Consider the following 21,295-nt stretch of genomic DNA (forward strand, 5'->3'; position numbering starts at 1 on the left):
ACTTCTGAAAGGCATCTCCCATCTGTCCCCACATATTGTATGCGGCTCTGCAACATGAGCCAGTTTTGGAGGGCATTGAGTGGATTCCTTTCAGCTTAACAGGAAAACTAAGTGTAGGAATAGCCATAATACACTCCACTGGCCCTCAGTCCAAATGCCTGGCCTGGAACCAGGTGGATGTGAAACCCCCAGTGCGCCAGAGCCCCAGCATCACTCACTTGATGCTACAGCCTTGCTGCTCTACAGCCGCACTGGGGACAGGCACCGTTCTCGGCCCCCATCATGGCAATGATCCCGCTCTGCTCTGCTCTGCTCTGTGCTGACTGGGAACTGGTGCTCCTGGGTATGCCCATACAGGCAATCCAGGGCAGCAAGGCAGGAGGCAAGGCAGGGACCAATTTTACTGCTGGATGTCAAAGCTTCATCCACTTTGATCCTCTCCAACCAAGGAACAGGCCATGGAGGTGGCAGCTTGCAGTGCTCCCTGATGCAGCTCCCATTCTCCTGAGGAGAAGAAATTAACCCTCACAGGCCAAGGAAGGGGATTCCAGCCCTTTCCTGGGGCAGGAGGCACAGTCTCATGTTGAGACAAATTCTTCACGCAGAGCAAAGGGAGGCCTGTAAGGAGTGTGAGCATTCCAAAGCACTCTGTAATGTTCCTAATAACCCAAAGCATTTAAAAATACACTTCAGTACTTACTGTCAGATTAATTTATTAGCAGGAAGCATGTTTTGCTGTAAGGCAGAAAATTAACAGAGAATTTCTGTAATTCTCAGTCAGGAGGCCAAATTATTACTGATAGTTAATATCTGCAATTAAATTGATTGTTTTGAAATGAATGAGTCTCAAAATGCATATGGAAATTTCATACAATGTATAAAATATATAACTTTTACATTTCTTAAGTAAATAATTTGCAGTTTTTATGTAAGAAACACACATCCTAGAGTTGATTTGCAAACTAAGCACTGAAGGAGATGTCCAGTATTCTGTAGCTCTCCCTGGTAAGCAGACAAGCAGAGCAGCACCTACAGAGTCCATTGGCTGAGAGAGGAACCCCATTTGCATTGCACCTGTTGGCCAAGATAAAGTCCCTACTTCGTAATTCCAGTAAAAATTAAGGTATGGTTATAATGACAATCAGAGCCTACAGAAATTTTTGAGCCTCTGGAAGAATCTGTAGAATATACGACAGAAATAAAGCCAGGCTTCCAAGCCTTCAGCCTTACAAGCGATTCCAAGTTGCACAGGAAGTTTTGTAAAAAAAAAGTCTCCTTTTACAAAAAAGTTATTAAAAGTAAAGGTAGACTCTTAACTCCTCCTGAAGTAGAGAGTACCAGCAGCATCCACTGCAGTGTAGTTATTTCATGTGTATGATGTTTGACTTCATTTACTTCTCTGGGTACCCAGGCCTCCTATGATGTTTAAGGGACTTTACAATTTCAGCTGTTCCTATGAAGACACAGATTTTACCAAGTTTGATACCAGCAAACTGATCACTATAAAACTTGAAGGGGCCTTAAATCTGGACCTGTTTTTTTCCTTGCTTCTACTTCATGTAGATGAGCATTGCCAATGGATTATGGAAACAAGAAGGTTTCAGTGGGTGGACTACAGACTTTTTATTCTAATTCGGACGGTGTACACTATCCAGTCATAGCTCTGCTATCCAGTTCCAAGCTTCCCCAAAACCTAAAAGAAACAAAAAGAACCTACAGGTGCATCTTAAGACATGACTCCCCTTCCAAGACTTTAAGAAGGGCAGCAAAGATAAGATGCATGAAAGAACTGGGAAAGGGCTGTTTACATATCCTACCAGCAAGAACAGAAAAAGATTTAAGGTATTTCCACTGGAGAGCTCAGCAGAGGAGTGAACAGAAAGTCTTGGGACATCTGTTAAAACAAACAGTTAGAGGTCAGATTCAAAGAAGGAAACAGATGGGAAGCAAAAGATTCTGGGTACAACTCTTTGTTCTGCTTATGCATTACTTCAATTACTTCAAAACTAGCAACAACACTAGACTGCAGTTTCAGTGGCTGTAGTCATCTAAGAGATGGGCACCTGAAAAGATTTGGGCTATGCCACTGCTACAGATCATCCTATCTAAGAAACAACAGGACACTGGTGATTTATTAGCTTCCATAGTCCTAGGAGCCTGTCAGTGAAGATTAGCAAAACCTCAACACTAGCAATGTTCACAGGTATGTAGGTGCTAGTGAGATGCATACAGCCAAATGCTTTTATGCCTGCCTCCAGAAGCTGAGAAAAAGCAAAGCTAATCTTTGTCTTCATTAATTCAGATGTACTGCATGTGAGGAAGCACACAGGGCAGCAAGGCAAGTACCATAAAATGAAACAACTCTGCTGCTATGGTAAGAAGTGTTTATGAGAGACAAGATTGGTCTCCAAACCATTCAGCTAGCAATGACTGCTATCCCAATGGTTTTGTGTCCATTATACTGAGAAGCAGACTGAGAAGCAAAAGCCACTTTCTAGAACAGAGATTGTTGCTGGTGATTATTTACCTACTATTTCCTAGAAGATTCCCTTGAAGACTGTATTTGAAGAAGTACGGCTTATTTCTGCCATTTTCTAGCCCAGAACTTATAAATCCATTCCTTCAATCCATACCCCAAGCAAATAAGACACCATTTTATTATTATTCTGATCTACCACCAGTGAACTTTCAGTATAATTTTTTTTAATGTTTTAAAAATGATCAGCCACCCAGTTACTTTCACAGAAAATACAAGCAGCATTTTTTCGCCAGGAGCTTCTAAATTATAAAGACCTTCAGGTAACGCTGTAAAACATTTAAGACATCATAAATAAACTTATTCTAAAATTCACTTTCCAAACAATAAATAAAACTTTTCCTTATTTGAAAGTGCAAACAGGCTGTATTATAAAAAGTATGAAGCAAGACTGCAGGAAGTGCTTAATTGTTCAGTAATGACCAAGACACAGTTTCTTGCTTTGGTGCTGCTGGTCATCCAGCGATTTTGTTTTCTGGACCCCATCTAAAGAAAAAAACATGCATGGAGCATTAATATAACAGCAAGCATAGCCTAATACTCAACATGGACAGGCACACTGGAATAACACTGGGAGTGGGGAACGGGGTGGAGATTGTCTTCTTCCCCTTACAGAGGAACATGCAATAATCATAGCTAAGAGGAATACACCAAAGAAAGAGAGGAACTTAAACCAGTGCAGTATTGAAAACTGCACATCACATTAAAGAAAACTGTTAGAGAAATGAGCCCTGTTAAATTTGTCAAACAAAGTACCCCAAGATTAATCTTTCTCCAGCTGGATCTAAAAACCATTAAGAGAGAGAGGGACAAACAAGCCCTAACATTTTGCAGTGATCACTAATGCCATAAACAATACTCTGAGCCCTTCCTTCCCCCCTTCCCCCAGCCCACAAGGAAGTAGCTAACAAAAAGACTTCTCCCTTAATCTATCTCAGTACATGTTAGGAATGTAGATGCCTGTGGTGGGTCTCTTTTGTAGCACAAAAAGGCTTCAAAGTAAGACTTATCTAAACTCTGTTTTGAAAAGATGACAGCTCCCTTGCTACAGGGGTGCATGTCAACAGGGATTTTGTGACTTGAAGGAGTCCAGTCCAATTTATCTTGAAAAATAATAGTACTCTTTATAGAACACAATCTAAAAAGTCTTTCTAGAACAAAATTTAAAATATGATTAAGTAGTCTGAAATGAATTATGCACCAAACAGCATGTTGTTGACCTTCATAGTAGCAATGCCAGATTTTGTAATGTGTGTCAATGCCAAGCATTTTGTTACAAGTTAGTTCACCCACTACAGTTAGCTATTACCTATTACAGTTAGCTCATCTATTCAAAAACCTCAGAAAACTTTTCACAGCAAAATTTAACTCACTGAAATCAAGACTAATTAAGACTAAATAATCCCAGAGGGAATCAGGTTGGTTTCAAATGTGATCTGACTTATTGATTGCAGTCATAAAATAAATTAATGAAAAAATACTTACTTTCCCTGGCTGTAGGGTCATGGAATTCAAGTGCATTAGTGTGCAATGGACTTAACTGCCACTGGTAAAAGAAGAAGAAAATGCTTACTTTTTCCAGAAGACAGAATAAGGAGCCAAGTGAGACAGGAAAAGTACCCTACAGGCCTTCACTGAGAGGCATGATTAGGGGTGAGGTGGGGAATTAGGGACTCCCTCTTGAACACATTTGCTTTGAGACAAGTAACTGTTACAGGCATGCAGACATTAACTCCCTTGAGAAGGGGGAATGAGGCTGCTCACACCGACAGTGCTGCAGTTTGTCTGGGAGAGTGCCCTGACCACAGCTCTTTCAGGAGCTGCTGGAAAGCAGTGTGCTGTCACACAGCAAAATCACACAGTGACCTCACAAATCAGCTACCATGCTGTGACAGGGGAGGCTTGGAGAGAACTTCACCATGTGAAGAGATCACCTCCAACAACAGCCAGTTAGAGGGAAATCTTCGACTTAGATAGAAAAAACAGAGAGGCTTGGCCCCACCCTCTGGCACATGGCACAGCACTGCTCCCCAGAACTGCGACAGAGCAACTTCTCAATTCCACTCAGCTGACTAAACAGCACAGCACTCCTCTATGCTGGCTGCAGATGACTGCTCACTCTACTCTCCCATCAATGCTGCCCCCAGTTTTCAGAATACAGTACATTTAGACACTTACTGTAAATTTGCTTACACCCTCAAGTTCACCAAACTTCATATAGGATATGTCTGCTTTCTTTTTTCCAGCATCAACATCTCCTGCATAGATCTGCTTGATACCAGCTCCTTTAATTAAAGGGACACATTCATCACATGGACATTTTGTTACAAATATCATGCTTCTCTCATCTGGCTTTATTTCTCGACACCTACAAGCAGTCACAAAACAGAACTTCAGAGTTTGTATCTTGGTGGTTTTCAATTGTTACAAATTTGATACCTCAAAAAGCAAGCAAAGAAGTGTTATTTACTATCAGAAGCAACTTATTCCTAATCAAGTGCACACGTACACAATAGAATCTGGTTTGGTATCACTATCTGTGAATAACACCCATCCCACGTCTCCACACCTATTATTGTTGGAAGCTTAATCAACTGCCACACTTCCTCATTTTGGATTATAGCATGGTCTAGCAAGAAGCAGAGCCAGTGGCTTGTATCTGAAGGATAACTGAAGGAGCCAATATCTTTTAAAACCCAAGTTCATATAAGAAATCTCAAGAAACCCCAGGAGGTGACTGTGCCAATATACAACCAACTTCTACATCACAGGCATAAAATAGACTGTGACTGCAATCCACAGATTGTCACAGTGACATCACACATTGTCCTAGTTTGGGCTGGAATACAGTTAATTTCTTCTAAGCAATTGGTGCAGTGCTGTCTTTTGGATTTAGTATGAGAATAATGTTGAAAACAGACTGATGTTTTAGTTGTTGCTAAGTAATGCTTACTCTGAATCAAGTGCTTTGATTCATATTCTGGCAGTGAGGAGCTGCACAAGAAGCAGGAACGGTGACCCAAACTGGACCAAAGGATATTCCATGCTAGAGAGTGTCACTCCCAGTATATCAACTGGGGGAGTTACCTAGAAGGGACATTGATCAGTTTGGGGATGGGGTAAGGTATTGATCAGTGGCTCGTGAGCAATTGTGTTGTGCATTACTTGTTTTTACATTGGGTTTTATTCCTATCTACAATTATTAATAAATTTTAATTTGTTTCAATTATTAAACTGTTTTTGTCTCAATCTACAAGTTTTACTTTTGATTCTTCTCCCCATTCCACTGGGGCAGGGAGATGAGCAAGAGGCTGCATAGTGTGTACCTTCCCCACTGGGTTTAAACCACAACATGCATTTATCATGGAATTGTTTCCAAACCATCTCATTCTTCTCTGTGGTAAAAATAAACCCATTACCTGAATGTCAGGGCATTCTGCTCCGCATGGATAATGTATCTGAACTTTCTGATTTCCCGATCTTTTTGCTTATCATCCATGTGTGGAAAATCAGCATATTCAGATCCAACAGGAAAGGCATTGTAACCACAGCCTATAAAATACATTGCTCCTGTTCCATCACAGCCTCTCTGCAACAGTAAACAAAGCATCAAATTTGGAGGTATTTTAACTGAGTTCTAAGTCTAAGTACAGTGGAATGTATACTTTTGCATGATCAGACAGCTCAGCTCTTGCCAACGGCTCCATGTCTGTATGAAGCTTTTCCACTGAGCCTTGTAGGAGCTGCACAGGTAAAGTATAACACCTCTGTTACCTGCACCAGGCTTTTGGGGCTTTCCTTTTGGCAAGTAATACTGACAGCAGGGACAAGAAGTCTGAAGGATTTAGTCCTTAACAACGTACATGATTAAATACAGCTGGAGGTCATCCCTGGTGTGCCAGAGATGGAGTTTTGCCTGTCTTTTAGCAGACTCAGTGACCAGTGGGCTGATAAGAGGCAATTGGTGATTGAAATAAGAAAAAGAAACAAAACAGCAATAAGCAGCTGATGATTGAAGTCTTAAAAACAAATTAAGAGTATGTTGCAGCTGCATGAAGAATGAGGCTTCCTGGACTTGGTAACATGCATAAGCAGAGATACAAAGAACAAAAACTTTCTGTTTGGATGGGAAAAAGCACTGTAACGATATTCATAGAAAAATACTGCTTTGATCCAAAAAGGAATGTGCTAAAGCCCATACAGCATTTAACTGCAACAAATATCCTCAGAAGACTGTCAGGCTATAGTTGCACTGAGACCTCTCCTAAAAAGAGCTGCAAAGAGGGCCCATGCAGGGCACTGCTGCCTGATCAGCAGCTGTGGCAATACCTTGTAGCCAGGATACCTGGAATAACTGACAATGACTGGGGAAGCAGGCACACTGAAAATCCAGACAGAGACACTGCTGTAGTTACTAAAATCATTTATATTTCCCCTTCATCTTAAAGCATAACAATGAACCAGTCATTAACTGAGTTACTAAAGCTGTGTATGTGTGTATGAAAAACAGAAGCATATAAACTTTAAGGAAAATAAGTGCAAATCCATTGGATGAATTGTGACTGCAAGAAAAAGTAACTTTTCCAATACTTACTGATTTTTCCTCTGCCCAAATAATAGCTCCAACTCCCGTTTTATGATCCTCTAAAATACATAACATTTTAGGAGTAAATAACAAATAAAGCACATCTGAGTTACCTATACATTAACATATGACATCCCAGAGTAAGGAATAACATTTATTGTTGCTTTGTGAACAGAAGGAAAGAAATGCAGAAAGAAAAGCTTGGAAATTATATGAGTCTACTGTAAAAGCTGGGTGTGACTGCAAGGCAGTCATTCTAGGATTTTGCTGTGTACATTTGTTCAGAAATGAAATGAAGCAACCAACACATACATAAAATGCGTGCCAAGAATATGTGTGGACAGGTTCACTAATGTGAGACAGCTAACTGATAGAAATCTTCTTGTTTACTACTTAATTTAATTACTTAATTTCTGCTATTCTTTAAGTTTATGCTTCTCTGATCTGAAGTCCTATCAAAATTATTCCTATTTTATACCAAATTCAGAGACAAAATATTAACAATTGGATTTTGGGGGTGCAGTCTATCACCACCATAGGAAAACTGGTATAGAGCTTTCCTTATGTGACTTGGATGGTTTTTATGGCACTTGAAAATCTTCCCCAGTAGCTACTGATGAGAATCTTGAGCATATTAAGGAGAAAAACACTTCAGGCTTCCATTGATAAATATTGCAGAACACACTGTTTCCATGAATCATTTCCACCATCCTTAGTATCACTACCATATGCAATAACTCAAAGAGGGTCTTTCCTGCCAAAGATGTCCTTTATCAAAGCTGTCTTCATCTATATTCTGCATATTTATTAGACACTGATGAAGAGAAGATGATAATGACTGATTAAACCAGCAAAGAAAACATCCTATGTCCTTGCTCCCTTTATATCCACCTATATAAGAGTGTAAAGCACCTAAATATGTGTGTGAGCTGCTATTTATTTTAATTTAATTACAGTGCAATAAAAGCTGGCTCAAATCCCAGACCTGAGTCCAGGCTGAACACTACAGCTAAACTTGAATTTTGCTGCCCCAAGAGTGAGTACTCAAGCTTGGTCATTCCATCTTGTTCTGTATAACGGAAGCTGTACAAAGAACTCATAACTAGTTCCATTAAACTTCTGAATTACATCTAAAAAATGTCATTTCTGCATTTTTTTGAGACAAAATTCGCTGAGGGTTCCTGACCTGGTTGGGTTTGGATGGGTGCGTTGGGGGATTAGTTTTGGTTTAAGCTTTATATATGTACTATTTGTTTGTTTACAATGGTTTAAAAAAAGCAACTATCATATCTAGAGTAGAAAACCATCTCTATGGAGTACCATCAAGTTTTAAGTTTTCTGTTCTCTGGAAGAACTTATCACTTTCCTGCATTGGTACCCAGAGAGAATAAAGCAGCTAACAGAAGTAATCTCTATCAAGAGAGAGTCAGTAACTATCTTTCTACCTCAGAAGCCTGGACATAAAACTCCAGCATCTGTGCAAAGAAAACCCCTATGAGATATATTAGCACTTCCACTAATAGCATTAGGACTAGGAGACTTAATATAATGGTACTTAATGTCCTGCTGAAGGATATTATTTCACTGCTTTTTTCTGAAGTGTATATAATCTTATTGAAATATTGACATTTACTTGATAACAGAAGCATCTTGTGAGACCTCAGTAAAAAGAGCCTCAGAGCAGCTTGAAGAATTTAAACATCATTCTGTTCTATTTTCAGCTGGGTGTTGGACATATTGGCAGGGCAGGGTTTGGTAGCACTGTATGTGAAACACCTGCACTGATTTCCTCATGGAAAGCTTTCACACACAATACTGTGTGCCCCTGTGGAGTCTTTACTATTACTGTTGCACTCATTTCACACGTGTAGGAATGGCATTGAGCAGCTTGCTTAGGAAGTACTTGGAAGAATAAGACTGAAATTAGGAACTTGCTCTACTGATGAGACCCCCTTGTTCCTGTGCTCCAGTAATGACTCACCTGTCCGATAGGCAAGTAGCCTGGCTTGTATCATACAGTGCCTTGCCACGTCCTGGGGCAAACACTGATCATCTGCTTCATTTGTTCGTTGGGATCCACTCCTGTAAAATCCAAAGCATCCAAAGACAGGGACACTGGCAGCCACTGACGCCAAGACCAAGACAAGATCTTTCATATTCTGCCTAAGGTTGCTGAAGTATGGGTTTTCACAGAGGTTCTCCAGTCCTATTGTCATCAATATTTGCTTGTGCATTTCCTCATTTGAAATTAGAAATATACTTTCATACTCTTTTATTCTCTCTTGCCTACATGCAGTATAAAAGTCAGTGTTACAGTCAGGCTGTGATTTTGCTATTTTCTGAATAAAATCAAACTTGGTGGAAGTTTCTTCAATAAACTGCACCATGTAGCACACCAAAGGCTGAAGCAACACACACACACGAGCACGACTGTTTGACTTCAGTCTTTCCACTGCTTTGGCATCCAGCTTTGCATCCTCAGTGCTTGTTGGATTGGATACCTCATTCTGCAAGCTGATCTCAGGATCTGCAGGCCAGTAAGAAATCCTGTTCACCCCGGCTGGAAGAGAAGATAATGCAGCAGAAGGAACCATGCAAGTGCAGTGGAACATAAAGCTCATATTCAACACACTATTGTCTAACCCTGGTTTTACTTATTTAAGGCCCCAAGTCCTGCCTAAGGGGTGTTTAGACAACAAAAATGCTGGTAGATACAAGTATCAAGGGTTATCCAACTTAATAATCAGACTCAGATAAAAATTTGAGTTACCCAAGTTATCAGATCTTTGTGACTGCCTAATTTTGCATCTTACATCCAACAGATAAATTAGCAACACACAAAAAGAAGTTAGCACTGACAGACATTGCTACTGAGATTAAAAATCAATATTTGCAGAAGGGCTGTACCAGCAGATCCCATTTCTGGAAGTGAATGATCTGATTTGTCTTCAAATCTCATGTGGAAAAGAAACCCTGTGATTTCTGCATAAAAAACTATTCTTCCCTGGTGTCAGTGACAAGCAATGGGAAAGCAAGGAAAAATACATCCATCTAGGCCTAGTCATCAGGCTCAGGGTTGCTCTGGCAGAGCACAAAAAGACAGTCAGAAACTCAGCAGTGCATCCCAGCTGAGAGACAAGGACCACCAGTAATAATGGTTGCACATTACCGAAAAATAGGGTCTTGGCAGCAAACCCCAGTTTCTTGACCATCAGCTCCAGGAAATGTACATTAATTTTTTCCTTATGGAAAACATCAGTGCAGGCTTTACAAATCAGGGATTTGCATTCACAACTGGGACAGTCCAAAGAGAAAACAGGCTTTCTGTTTTCAATCACAAGTGTAACATTTACTCATACTTACTACAGTCATTGCTTACCATTTACAATCATTTTTAAACAAGTTGAACATGGTTTTCTGGAAAAATAAAGATCACAGTTTTTAAGTCTTGATCCATGTTTAATGAGTGCAATCTGGCCAGCATGCAAGTCTGTACTGGAGCAATGAAGACCGATAATCTTCATATTTTTCACCACAACCAGACCACTCTTCTTCACCTACAGAGAAGGGCACTATTAATTATTTTACTTTTTTTCAGCATTGATTCCACAAAGATGTTACAGCTCTTCCTTGGATAACAGTAGCCAACCAGCAGCAGAGCACAGAGCTCTTCAGTACAAATGAATCATTAAACAATCTGCACTTTCCTAAGCATTTTTTCTTGTTGTTTTGTTTTCACATGTGCCTGTAATATCAGGGTGCTGTGTCTATGTCAAACTCCAAAGATGGACATGTCACAAATTCCTGATTTTTTCTGGTCATTGCTTTGCCCGTAACAAAATCCAGAAGCAGTATAGGAAATTCTGTCAATTATAGCTGAAACCTTCTCTGAATCAGCCAGCATCTGGAAATGCTCATGAATTTAATTTCTGTCTTAAGCCTGACCATCCTGGGAGCCAATAGCTTCTCTAGCTTTATTTCTGTCTCTTCTTTGTAATGAATCCTGGTTCTAAAGAATCTTCCATGGAAGAAGTCTGCATACCACAGACAAGAGCTATTACATCTGGATTCCCATGTATTATCAAAAAACTGGATACAAACTAGTTTGACAAAGCTGGTGAAACAGATCTCTTTATGCAATACAGCTGCTACTGAACAGTTGCCTTAGATCTGTAAATTATTCAACTGCTGTGTGGTTACAGAAATGAGACTTCACTAAAGCCCTACATGCAAGCCAAGTGCCATTTCTAACTGAATTACTAAATTTCAAACTGCTTTTGAAAGCTGCAGGTGCTGCTCAGCTATCCCTCCTTTGGATCTAGCCTGGGACATACCCAGCTCTGAAAATGAGGCCTAATTGTCACTCAGATTATTTTCCTATCTTTTCTTGCCCTGGCTGTTACCTGTGCTATGGATCTTAGCACATGGGTATGCTCTACACAATGCAGTTACCATTTAAAGAGCCCAGTAACAACTCTGATCACAAAAGGAAACATCCTGTTCCAGGTCAGTCTGAAAATGCCTCTTGACTTTGAAGAGTAACTGGCCACTGTTTAGAAGATCCACTCTCAAGGGCAGTTTCTTTTCCTTGTCACTAAAGTAGTTACCTACAAGTTATTGATCAGCAAACATTTCAAGTATTTGTGTAACCTCCACTGTATAAAAGAACTGCTCATCTACATCATGAACATTGTAACTCTGAAAGAGTCTCTCTACACCAACAACCACATTGACTTTATACACAGCGTACATACCACACCTCCTTTGTCATGTCTTTAAAACACCTGCCATTTTTTAGTGGTTGCTTCACCTCTTGGGGTATGTATCTTGCCTTTCAAAGTTTTTCAGGAAGAGCATGCTATTTAGCCATTTTGCTTTTTTTCTCCTACTACTGGATTTTTTTTCTACTTCTAAGAAATATTTGAAAAAAGTTTATAACATTTGGTTTTATTTTTGTTTTTTTTTTTTTTTTCCATCTGGACTATATGTCATCTAAAGAGCAGTTGGGTTAAATTCACTGAAGGAGCTCTTCAGAAAGACCAAGTAACAATAAGCACAGACATTTTACCTGGGATTTTTTCTGCTGCTCAGCCGAGGGAAAGAGCTCCATCCAGAGACTTAATAAAGTAAAAAGATTGACCTTAGAAAGTCTTGGCATTTGACCTGTTTTGAAGAAAAAAAGAGAAATATTTATTAGAGAATACTTATAAAGAAACTCCATATTGCTGAACATTATGAACATTATTTTTCAAGTCTTCTACACCACAGCTGCTACAGAAGCTGGTTCTGCTCTTTCAGCAGCAACAGCCACACTATCCTTTTCAGGGCAACCATTGCCAACTCAGGATGCTCACAACTAAGATGCAGATTTGTGTAACAAGAGGAAGTGGTGAAACTTTCATTGAAATTCAGTGAGTTAGTTCGACTCAGAGGTGTAGAGCAGAAATCTCAGATCAGATCATCAGACCCCACACAATTTAATGTGCTCAAATGATTCACAGATGCTCAGAGAAATCTGAGACAGCTTCTAATGCAGCTTCAGGCTCACCAGAGAAGAGGGCAAAAATATCCAGGCACACACACCATGATCACACACACTGATGCCTGCAGCAAGAGTGGACGAGCCACTGTGAAACCTTCCAGTTACTTCGGTTCTGGAGATCCTGCTTCTGGATTCTTACAGTCTGCTTAGATTTTGGCTAGGTTTTTTACAAAAATTTAAACCTTTTGCTCAGGCTGTCACTTCTGACAAAATACCCAAATGCAAAAATCCCTTCTCAGAGCACCACCTTGTGTTCTACTCAAAATCTGGAAGTTGTCCTGTGAGGGCCAGCACAACTCAGCATTACTGAGTGCCCCACAAAGGAAAAAGGAGGAAGCACTGTGCTGTTCAGTAAAGCTTGCACTGCTCCAGATGTAAAGCTATCTAGCCTCACACTTGGCAAGAAGTTTATTAAGTCTTTGAAATATCTCCAGTCCCCATTTCAGGGGTGCTTACAGAGAGCTGTAATGAACACATATTCCTCTGCAGGTCTCACACGTGCTGTCTGACAGTAGTATTATTTCTATCTTTTCCCACAAATGTTACAGTTTTTGCAAAGGAGGAAATGGCAGTGGCAAGAATGGAACAGAATAGAGAAAAACATTCTTTAAGTAGTTCTAGCAGCCTGGAAGAGATACAATCAGATACTAAGATTACCTAGCTGGGGGAGAGGGTTAGTTTAATGGCATGTCTGTGAACCCAAACAATTAGGACAAGAGATAAACATATGCAATCCATGACTGAAACACCATTTCCGGCAGTATTTTAGCAGCTTTTTTCACACATAAATGTGGTTTGGGAAAGTAAATATAGGCCTGTTAGCAGCACTATCTGATGCCATATTGTCCACTGTTCCTTAGGCTGCCCAGCTCTGCTACCCCACTTGGCACAAGCACTGCAAAGGGCACCTGTTTAGCACAGTCAGATAAGTGTGCTAGAAATGTACATGCCAAGCAGCACAAGATCTGTTGTCACTTGTACTAAAAGCAAACAGTAAAAGTAAGTCTACAAGCCACATATAAAGAAGCAGAATCTGTTTTGTTAAATGGGCATTTGAGTTCATTCCCATTACAGGCCCTGTTTACTCCTGTCATAGCACACACATGTACAGTTCCCAAGTGGCAAGTTAAAACAAACAGTGCAATTAATACCAATGCACATACACACCTTTGTGTTTTCTAAAATGGACTACAATATGGCACACAGAGTAGACTTAAAACTGCATGCACCCAAAAAAGTTTTAGTTACTCTTTGTTTTCTTGCACCTAACCTGAATGTGACCTGTCAAACGCAAGGGAAACAAACTGAAGAACATCCTGACATGCATTTATAATGAGAAGCATAAAAATATTCTGAAGAAGGAAAGACCTTTAGTTACAGTTATTGTATCTGTGTGTTTGCATCTTCACTCACTTAGGTAGTTAAACACTCCCTTAAGTTCAACAGGGTGAAGAGAAGGCTGGTTAAAATGGACTGGAAAAAAAGCAGAAGATGTCTTATAGAATTAAAAGCAACTACAGAAGACGGGGGAAGTAAAGGAATCAGGCTCTCTGCTACTGAGAGCAAAGCCACACAAAAGGAGTGCTCTTTGCAGGTGCATCAGGCCCACTTCACACAAAGGTATGATTTTACTCCTCCTGGTTATGGATCTTGCTTCAGTGAGGCGAGGCATGCTCTAGGGAAAGTGTGTGTGGAGGTGGGTGCCAAAAACCCTGCTGCACCTGGAAGCAAACAGGACCTGGGCACAGACTACCCGGACATGGCTCAGATCCAGGATTATGTCCTGCCTATAACACAGGAGTTCCTAGTCCAAAGTCTGAAAGGCTTCTAACAAGTGCTTGACACCAGGGAGGAAGCTACCAGTGATATCACTCTGCTGCCTGGGAAAAGGAAACTCATTTTCAGACTTCATCAATTTTGCTTGCTTGGAAGCAGGATTTCCACAAAACCAGGATGAAACAAAACTCCTATACCCACCCAGGAGAGCTGGCTGCCCTATCATGGTGCTCAGTCTAAGAACCATATATACATCATATCTATATGCACACAACACTCCCTTGGGATGCAGAAGTGGGATCTGTGGAATCTACCAGCATCTGTTTCTCCTGGACACTCCCAACCCTGTGAGAAAGTTGCTCTCTACCAAACCCATACCATGGGCCTGCTGTGGGGTTAGAACACTCCTCAGAAGGTGAGCATTTTCCTGCACATTGCATTGTATGAACATTAAATATACCTGGTATAGGGCAAGAAATCACTGTAACAGGGCACAAGGGGGGACCAAAATACAACCTTATGTTATTAAAAGGCCCTCAAGTAGAAGGGTCTTGTCAAGCAGGAGTAGGGGAGAACACATAAGACATATAAATTTATATATATATATATATATATATATATATATATATATATATATTTGATGTATAGATATATGCTTAAAGATACTACACACAGAAATATATACTTTATGTATACATACACACAGTGTATATATAGCATATATGTACACACACTATATATATAGTATCAAGTGTGCATATATATAAAGTATCTATATACTTATGTGCTAGAGATATGCTACATATATTTTTGTATATATATTTTATATGAAAGTATAGGTACATATAAATATCTATATACACACACATATACGCATATATATATATATATATGTAGATATATGTATATTTATGTATATATACACTTTATTGCACTGTCTGTGAGGGTCAGGAGCACTCTGTCAAGCATCACCGGCCGAGGGGGAAGGCGCGGGCTCTCTGAACAGCCCTGGGATGAGACGGAAAGTGTCCCCTGAAGAGAGGACAGACCAGGCGGCCCCTGGAAGGACACACGGGGTGAGGCGACACCCGCGAGGGGCCGGTCAGCGCACACCCACCCGACCCGGCCCGGCCCGGCCCGGCCCGGCCCGGCCCGCCGTCAGCGCCGCGGGGCCGCAGTTCCTTCACAGCGGGCCAGGCCCCGGCCCGCCCCACCTCCCACCCCCGCAGACTGGCTCACCGGCCATGCTGTCGGTCTGCGTGCTCGCCGCTTTCACCCGCGGCCCCGCCGCCGCCTCCTCCGCGCCGTGCATGGGTGTGGGTGCGGGTGCGGGTGCGGGTGCGGGTGTGGGTGCGGATGTGGGTGTGGGTGCGGGTGCGGTGCCGGTGCCGGTGCCGGTGCCGTGCCCGAGCCCCCCGCCGCCGGCCCCGCGCCGCCCCCCGGGCGGCACCACCCCCATGGCCGCCCCCCGGGGCGGGGCCGGTCGCACGGCAACGGCCGCTGACGGGCGGGAGCCTCGGCCAATGGGAAGCGCGAAGGGCGCGAAGGGCGGGGCGGTGGCTCCCGGCGGGATCCGCGCTCCGTAGCGGGAAGTTAACGGGAGCGCGGGGTCGCGGGGTGAGCTGCCTTGGAAGCGATCCGCAAGGATCAAGCGACCCGCAAGGATCAACCAATGTACTTCTGGCTCGGCACGGGACCACCCCCAAGAGTCACACCATGCGCCCGAGAGCACTGTGCGAACGCTTCTCGGGCTCTATCAGTTCCAGTGCCCAACCACCGTCTGGGTGAAGAACCTTTTCCTGATATCCAACCTCAACCTCCCCTGACACAGCTTCAGGCCATTCCCTAGGGTCCTGTCGCCGGTCACCACAGAGAAGAGATCAGTGCCTGCCCCTCCTTTCCCTCTCACGAGGAAGCTGTAACTGCGATGGGGGCTCCCCTCAGTCTCCTCCAGGCTGAACAGACCAAGGGACCAAGCCACTCCTCGTACGGCTTCCCCTCAAGGCCTGTCACCACATTCGTAGCTCTCTTTTGGACACTCTCTAATAGAACCACAGAAGAAGACTCAGAATATTCTGAGCTGGAAAGGATGCATCAGGATCATCAAGTCCAACTCTTGCTTGAATGGGATCCCAGGAAGTTATTTTCTGCAGCAGGCGGCTCAGCTGCAAATGGTGCAGGTGGAGCAAAGAGCAGAGCCCCTGCTCCTGTGCTTTACTTTCTGGTGTTATGAGGGACTTGGGGGTTGTGCTCTGACAGATTATTCAGCTTTCACCAGAGGTGCCTAGAGGGACCAACCTTCATAAATAAGCTCTGCTGGGCATCATGGTCTGTATAAACCATCTGCTTGTGACCTCTGGGCTTTTCGATCGGAGCCTCTAGAGTGTAGTGCTTAATGTCCCTGCCATTTTTTCTAAATATCAGAGTATGTAAAAGCTTCTCTGTGGATACATTTTTGGAAGTATATTCATAAACTGCTGTCATGTATAAAGTAATTATTGTGAGTCAGTGACAAAAAAAATCCCATCTTGAAGAGTTTCAGAAGTCCTTGACCATCTAGACTAAAAAGACTCAGGAATTCTTTTACTAATTCTTTTAGTCCTAGAAGGACTAAAAATTAGTAAAAGAATTCCTGAGGATTTAGGTCAGGAATTCCTGACCTAAAGCAATACAGAATTTTTTGAGTCTCAGATCAATTCAATTGAAGCCTAAAAACTGGATAAGAGCATGAATTAGGTTATAAATAGTTTCTTTCTAAGGATCCTTTTGTTTCATCTATGGCCTAAAATTAATTTATTTACTGTGCATGCATTGCATGACTATCTCAGATGAATTTTTCTTGTTTGGAAAAACTCCCTTCTAGACACCCACTTTATGAAAGACTACAAAAATGATTTGTGCATTTTCACGTACCAATCTCTCAAATGTGACTGGACCACTGCTGAATTCAGTGTTAAAATAGACTGCATCAAGCAAGAGGGTAACACCTGTCAGTACATTTTTCTCCCGGTATCCCAAAACCAAACCAAGACTTACAAGAAGTCTCTCTGCTCTGTTACATCTTCAAGTGGTTTTCTCCTCCCCTGTGTTAGAGAAACTTCTTTTTTCATAAGTAGCTTGCTGATTCAGACACAGTATTTGACTTGTGTGCTCTAGGGTTTCCATTCAGAGCTAGGCATGGAGGTGGGCTGTTCGAGGGTCACTAAACCTGAAGTATGTGGAAATCAAATTTACAGCAACATTCATCTGTAATTTACAGTCACCTCTTTGTGGCAGAGTTGTCTTCATAAGAGGGGAAGCAGCATGATAGATAGATAGATAGATAGATAGATAGATAGATAGATAGATAGATAGATAGATAATGTCCCATCTTACAATGGCTTTTAATCTAATTATGATCTTGAATTTGAAAGCTCCCACTGACTGGATTGGGATTAAAGGATTTGCTGCTTCTCTTTGCCTTCCACCAAAAGCTGCAGGTAAAAGCTAGAGGGCAGCAGACAACAGCATCTCTGTAGAGCATGAAGAGGGTACTCATTCGCTCCAGAGCCAAGAAAAATCATGTCATTCCCCAAAATTTGTTGAAAGGAAAATGGCACCAACCCTACTGCCCAGGGACTAAGTAGGCTTCTTTTGGCAAGATTACAGTGGAGAAATAGGACGGTAGTAATGAGAAAAGTGTGTCTTAGTCTTGCTGTTCCTTTATATACAACTCAGGGCAATTCAGCCTTTCCAGTTAAACCAGCATGTTGTCCTCTGAGCTTCAATTTCTATAATTTACAGATTGGCAAGAGTTTCTGGATGGGCCTTTTCTCCTTGAAATGGATCTGCTGAAAAACCTACTGCTTCTCTCAACAGCTGCAGTTTGTTCCTGCATCTGTGTCTTACAAACCCAATTTATTCAAGTGATTGATTGCTTAACACCCCTTTCCCCTCACCCCTTTTTTCTTTACTTAGCAGACCTGTTTGCTTGAATGTCCCATTTGAGGTGTCCCAGAAGGCTCTCATTGCTGATATGTTGTGTTTTGATCTGACAGATGGGAGAAAGCAAAAGCTCTCTCTGCCACAATGTCCTTTGGAAGTTGCCATACCCCTTGTGTTCTCATACCTCTGGTTTGTTCCCATTTGTGCAGGTACCTTCTGATACACAGCTACGAAGATGTGTGATCATCTTGGCTGATGACTTTCAGGATTTTATGCTTTGCAATAATTTAATTTAATAGCCATTTGGTATAGCAACACTGCTCATTGTTTAAATTTACTGAGATGTTTTGCTTGGCTTTTATGGTGCTTCTTGTACCACTGTTAGTACATTTTTACACCCTCATCTTCATGGTATCGGTGGACTGAAAATCTCATTCCCCATCACCATCTCTTTTGGGGTTGATTTGCTGAGAAAACTTATTCCTGCTTTGCAGTTACCTACTTTGCAGTATTTTTCTGTGTCTGTGCACTGCAGGTTTTAGATCCTGGGTCCAGGTTTCCTGTACTAACCATCAGCTCTCTTAAGGCAGATGACTTCACACTACCTGAAAATTCTAGCTGAAATATAATGATAAACAGTGAAGCTATTAATCTAATTTATTAATATAATTTAATATTAATATAATTTAATATTAATATAATTTTTAATTTATAAATTCCTAGTTTAAAGACTAGGAAGAAGAACTTATAGTGCTTATTCTTGGAGGTTTGGATCTTTATTAATCTCTAGGAGTTCTGCTTTGACCTTTATTAATCTCTAGGACATCTACTTTGACCTTTATTAATCTTTAGTTCTACTTTGACCTTTGTTTTGCCTTCTGGATTTAAAAACAAACCCTCTTCTCTTAGAAAGCTTTATCTGTGAACTGTTAAGCATCTGTAACAGCTAGGCACATCAGTTCATGTAGGAAATATCTAGTATTTGTTAGTACCATGCAAATACAACAAGGTGCTCTTTTTATCTCTTAACACCCCTTGTATAAATGACCTTGGAAGAGATGTGCTTGCTTTATAAAGCAGCGTGCTGAAGTACACGCAGTGGAAAGGGAAATAGTTGGAGTGTGTGGTGGCAGGAGCGTGATTTGTGATGGCTGCGCTGCTGAGCAGGGAAACCTGCCCTGAACAGGAGCCACTCCAAGAGCCTCTGTCTTTATCACTCGCTGCTTTTTTCACTGCTTTGAAAAGCAGCAAGATTAGGAATTATGTAAAAGTCAGTTTGACAACAGTGAAGGCAGCATCTGTCAACTCTTTGTCATGGAGGCAAAAAAAATGATTTTGCAAATTCTCTGCCTGTCTCCTGCTGTAGACATTGTAGGCCCCAGTCCCTGCTTTGTGAGGGGGAGTGCAGTGTCCTGCCATGTTGGTGATGCATGATACCACTAAGACTTTTTGAATGAGCAGCTTTTTCCTCACTGGTCACTGAAAGCAGCAAAGTGATGTCTCTTTCTTCCTTCAAGCAGTGCCAGGTTTGTGCAGCCAGCCTGGAAATGATTGCTTCTGCAGTTACCTACAGATACTTGTAGTCAAACACTCTCCTGCTGATACCTTCTGGTAAACAACAGCCACTGAGGCACAGCAGAGGTGTTTTGTGGGGTAGTGAGTGAACATCCTTTGGCTGCACCAGGGTTGCTCTCAAATGGCACCAAGCGCTATCAGGATCTTTGTACCTCAGCGCCCTCTTTGAGTTTGCTCCACTGGCTTCAACATGAGTGTGAGATCCTGGTCACTCCACATCACCCTGCCCTGTGGGTCTGTGACCCAAACTCATTGATGGTCCAGCTTCCCTGAACACAGGTGTGGGATTTTGCTCCCTGTCATTTGTGTGATAAGGCTTGGTTTTAAAGGTTCTGTTGTGTAAATATCCCGAAGACTGCCCAGCACAAAACCAGTACCCTGTCTGCTCTTCCAGTCTGCAAGCTCACAGAGGCAGTTTCTTCTAGGGTTGTCTTTTTTGACAACCATCAGTCGTAATGCAGTGATGTGTGCTGTCAAATGGTCTAACATGGATATTTCTCCCTTTATGTAACAGAAATTACCTGTCACATTTTTATTACTGGCATGTGTTTCCTTTGACACCCTTGTCCCATGTTTGACAAGGAGGCAAGAAATCAATTTTGTTTCTTTATTTAGAAATAAATGCATTATTCCTAGAGCCCAGACTAAAATGTAATACATTGGACATTTCCACATAGAGGCATATTACTCCTCACAACACTGCACTTCACAAAGCAAGAGGTGTCTGAGAAGAAGGAAACCAAATGAAAGTGAGGACTCTGGCTATTGCAAGCTCCTGATGAGCTGTAGTTTCTCACCAACAGCTGTAAAATGGACTGAAGACCAAATCAGTTAGTGAAGGGAAAAATATGTAAGGAGGGAAGTGTTTATGGGGAAGAAATGGATCTGGGTGGATCCCATATGTGTGGTAGGAGGGTTCTGCTCCATGAGACCAACTCCTACGGCTCTTCCGTGTTTTCCTTTGCCTTTCTCAGGCTTGTCTCAGCCAGGGCTATTTTCATCCTTCCCTGCTTCTTTCCAGTCCCCAGGCTCTGCAGGAGAGATCTCCCTTCACAACAGACAGCACGGGAAGGAGCAAACATTTGTTTTTTCTGAGTCTATCCCTTCTGCATCTTTGTGGTAACTTCCCAGAGGCCAGAAAATTGGCCTGCTACTCTGTGGGAGCAGCTTCCTTTGTCTCAGCTGCCTTATCTAACAGGCTTGCTCTGGAGGAGCAGAATGCTGTGGGCAGGTGGATGAGATGATTCCCTGGCACAGATATGGCTTGTCCAGGTCAGTCCAGTGGGCTCTGCTGAGGTCTGCTGAAGTCTGTAAAGAGGTAGTGACTACAAGCCTCAAATGAAGTCCAGGGCTGGGA

The 21,295-nt window shown here is 41.9% G+C and overlaps 1 protein-coding gene across 3 annotated transcripts; it reads right to left on the reverse strand.

The window, feature by feature from the left end:
* Positions 1-860: 860 nt before the first annotated feature.
* Positions 861-15,787, reverse strand: CDADC1 (cytidine and dCMP deaminase domain containing 1). Of its 3 annotated transcripts, XM_053970921.1 has the most exons (10): positions 15,679-15,787; positions 12,190-12,284; positions 10,501-10,678; positions 9,103-9,681; positions 7,131-7,180; positions 5,956-6,125; positions 4,715-4,904; positions 4,022-4,082; positions 1,818-1,894; positions 861-1,693 (listed from the first exon to the last, which is right to left on the reverse strand). In XM_053970921.1, the coding sequence occupies exons 1-10, from the start codon at positions 15,749-15,751 to the stop codon at positions 1,667-1,669; spliced, it is 1,500 nt and encodes a 499-aa protein (XP_053826896.1). In that variant the 5' UTR covers positions 15,752-15,787; the 3' UTR covers positions 861-1,666. The 3 variants fall into 3 exon arrangements, with proteins under 3 accessions (XP_053826896.1, XP_053826895.1, XP_053826897.1); XM_053970920.1 differs by having other exon boundaries at positions 861-1,894; XM_053970922.1 differs by lacking the exon at positions 861-1,693 and having other exon boundaries at positions 1,804-3,022.
* Positions 15,788-21,295: the final 5,508 nt, after the last annotated feature.

This window comes from Vidua macroura, chromosome 2, assembly GCF_024509145.1.
Source record: "Vidua macroura isolate BioBank_ID:100142 chromosome 2, ASM2450914v1, whole genome shotgun sequence".
NCBI lineage: Eukaryota > Metazoa > Chordata > Aves > Passeriformes > Viduidae > Vidua > Vidua macroura.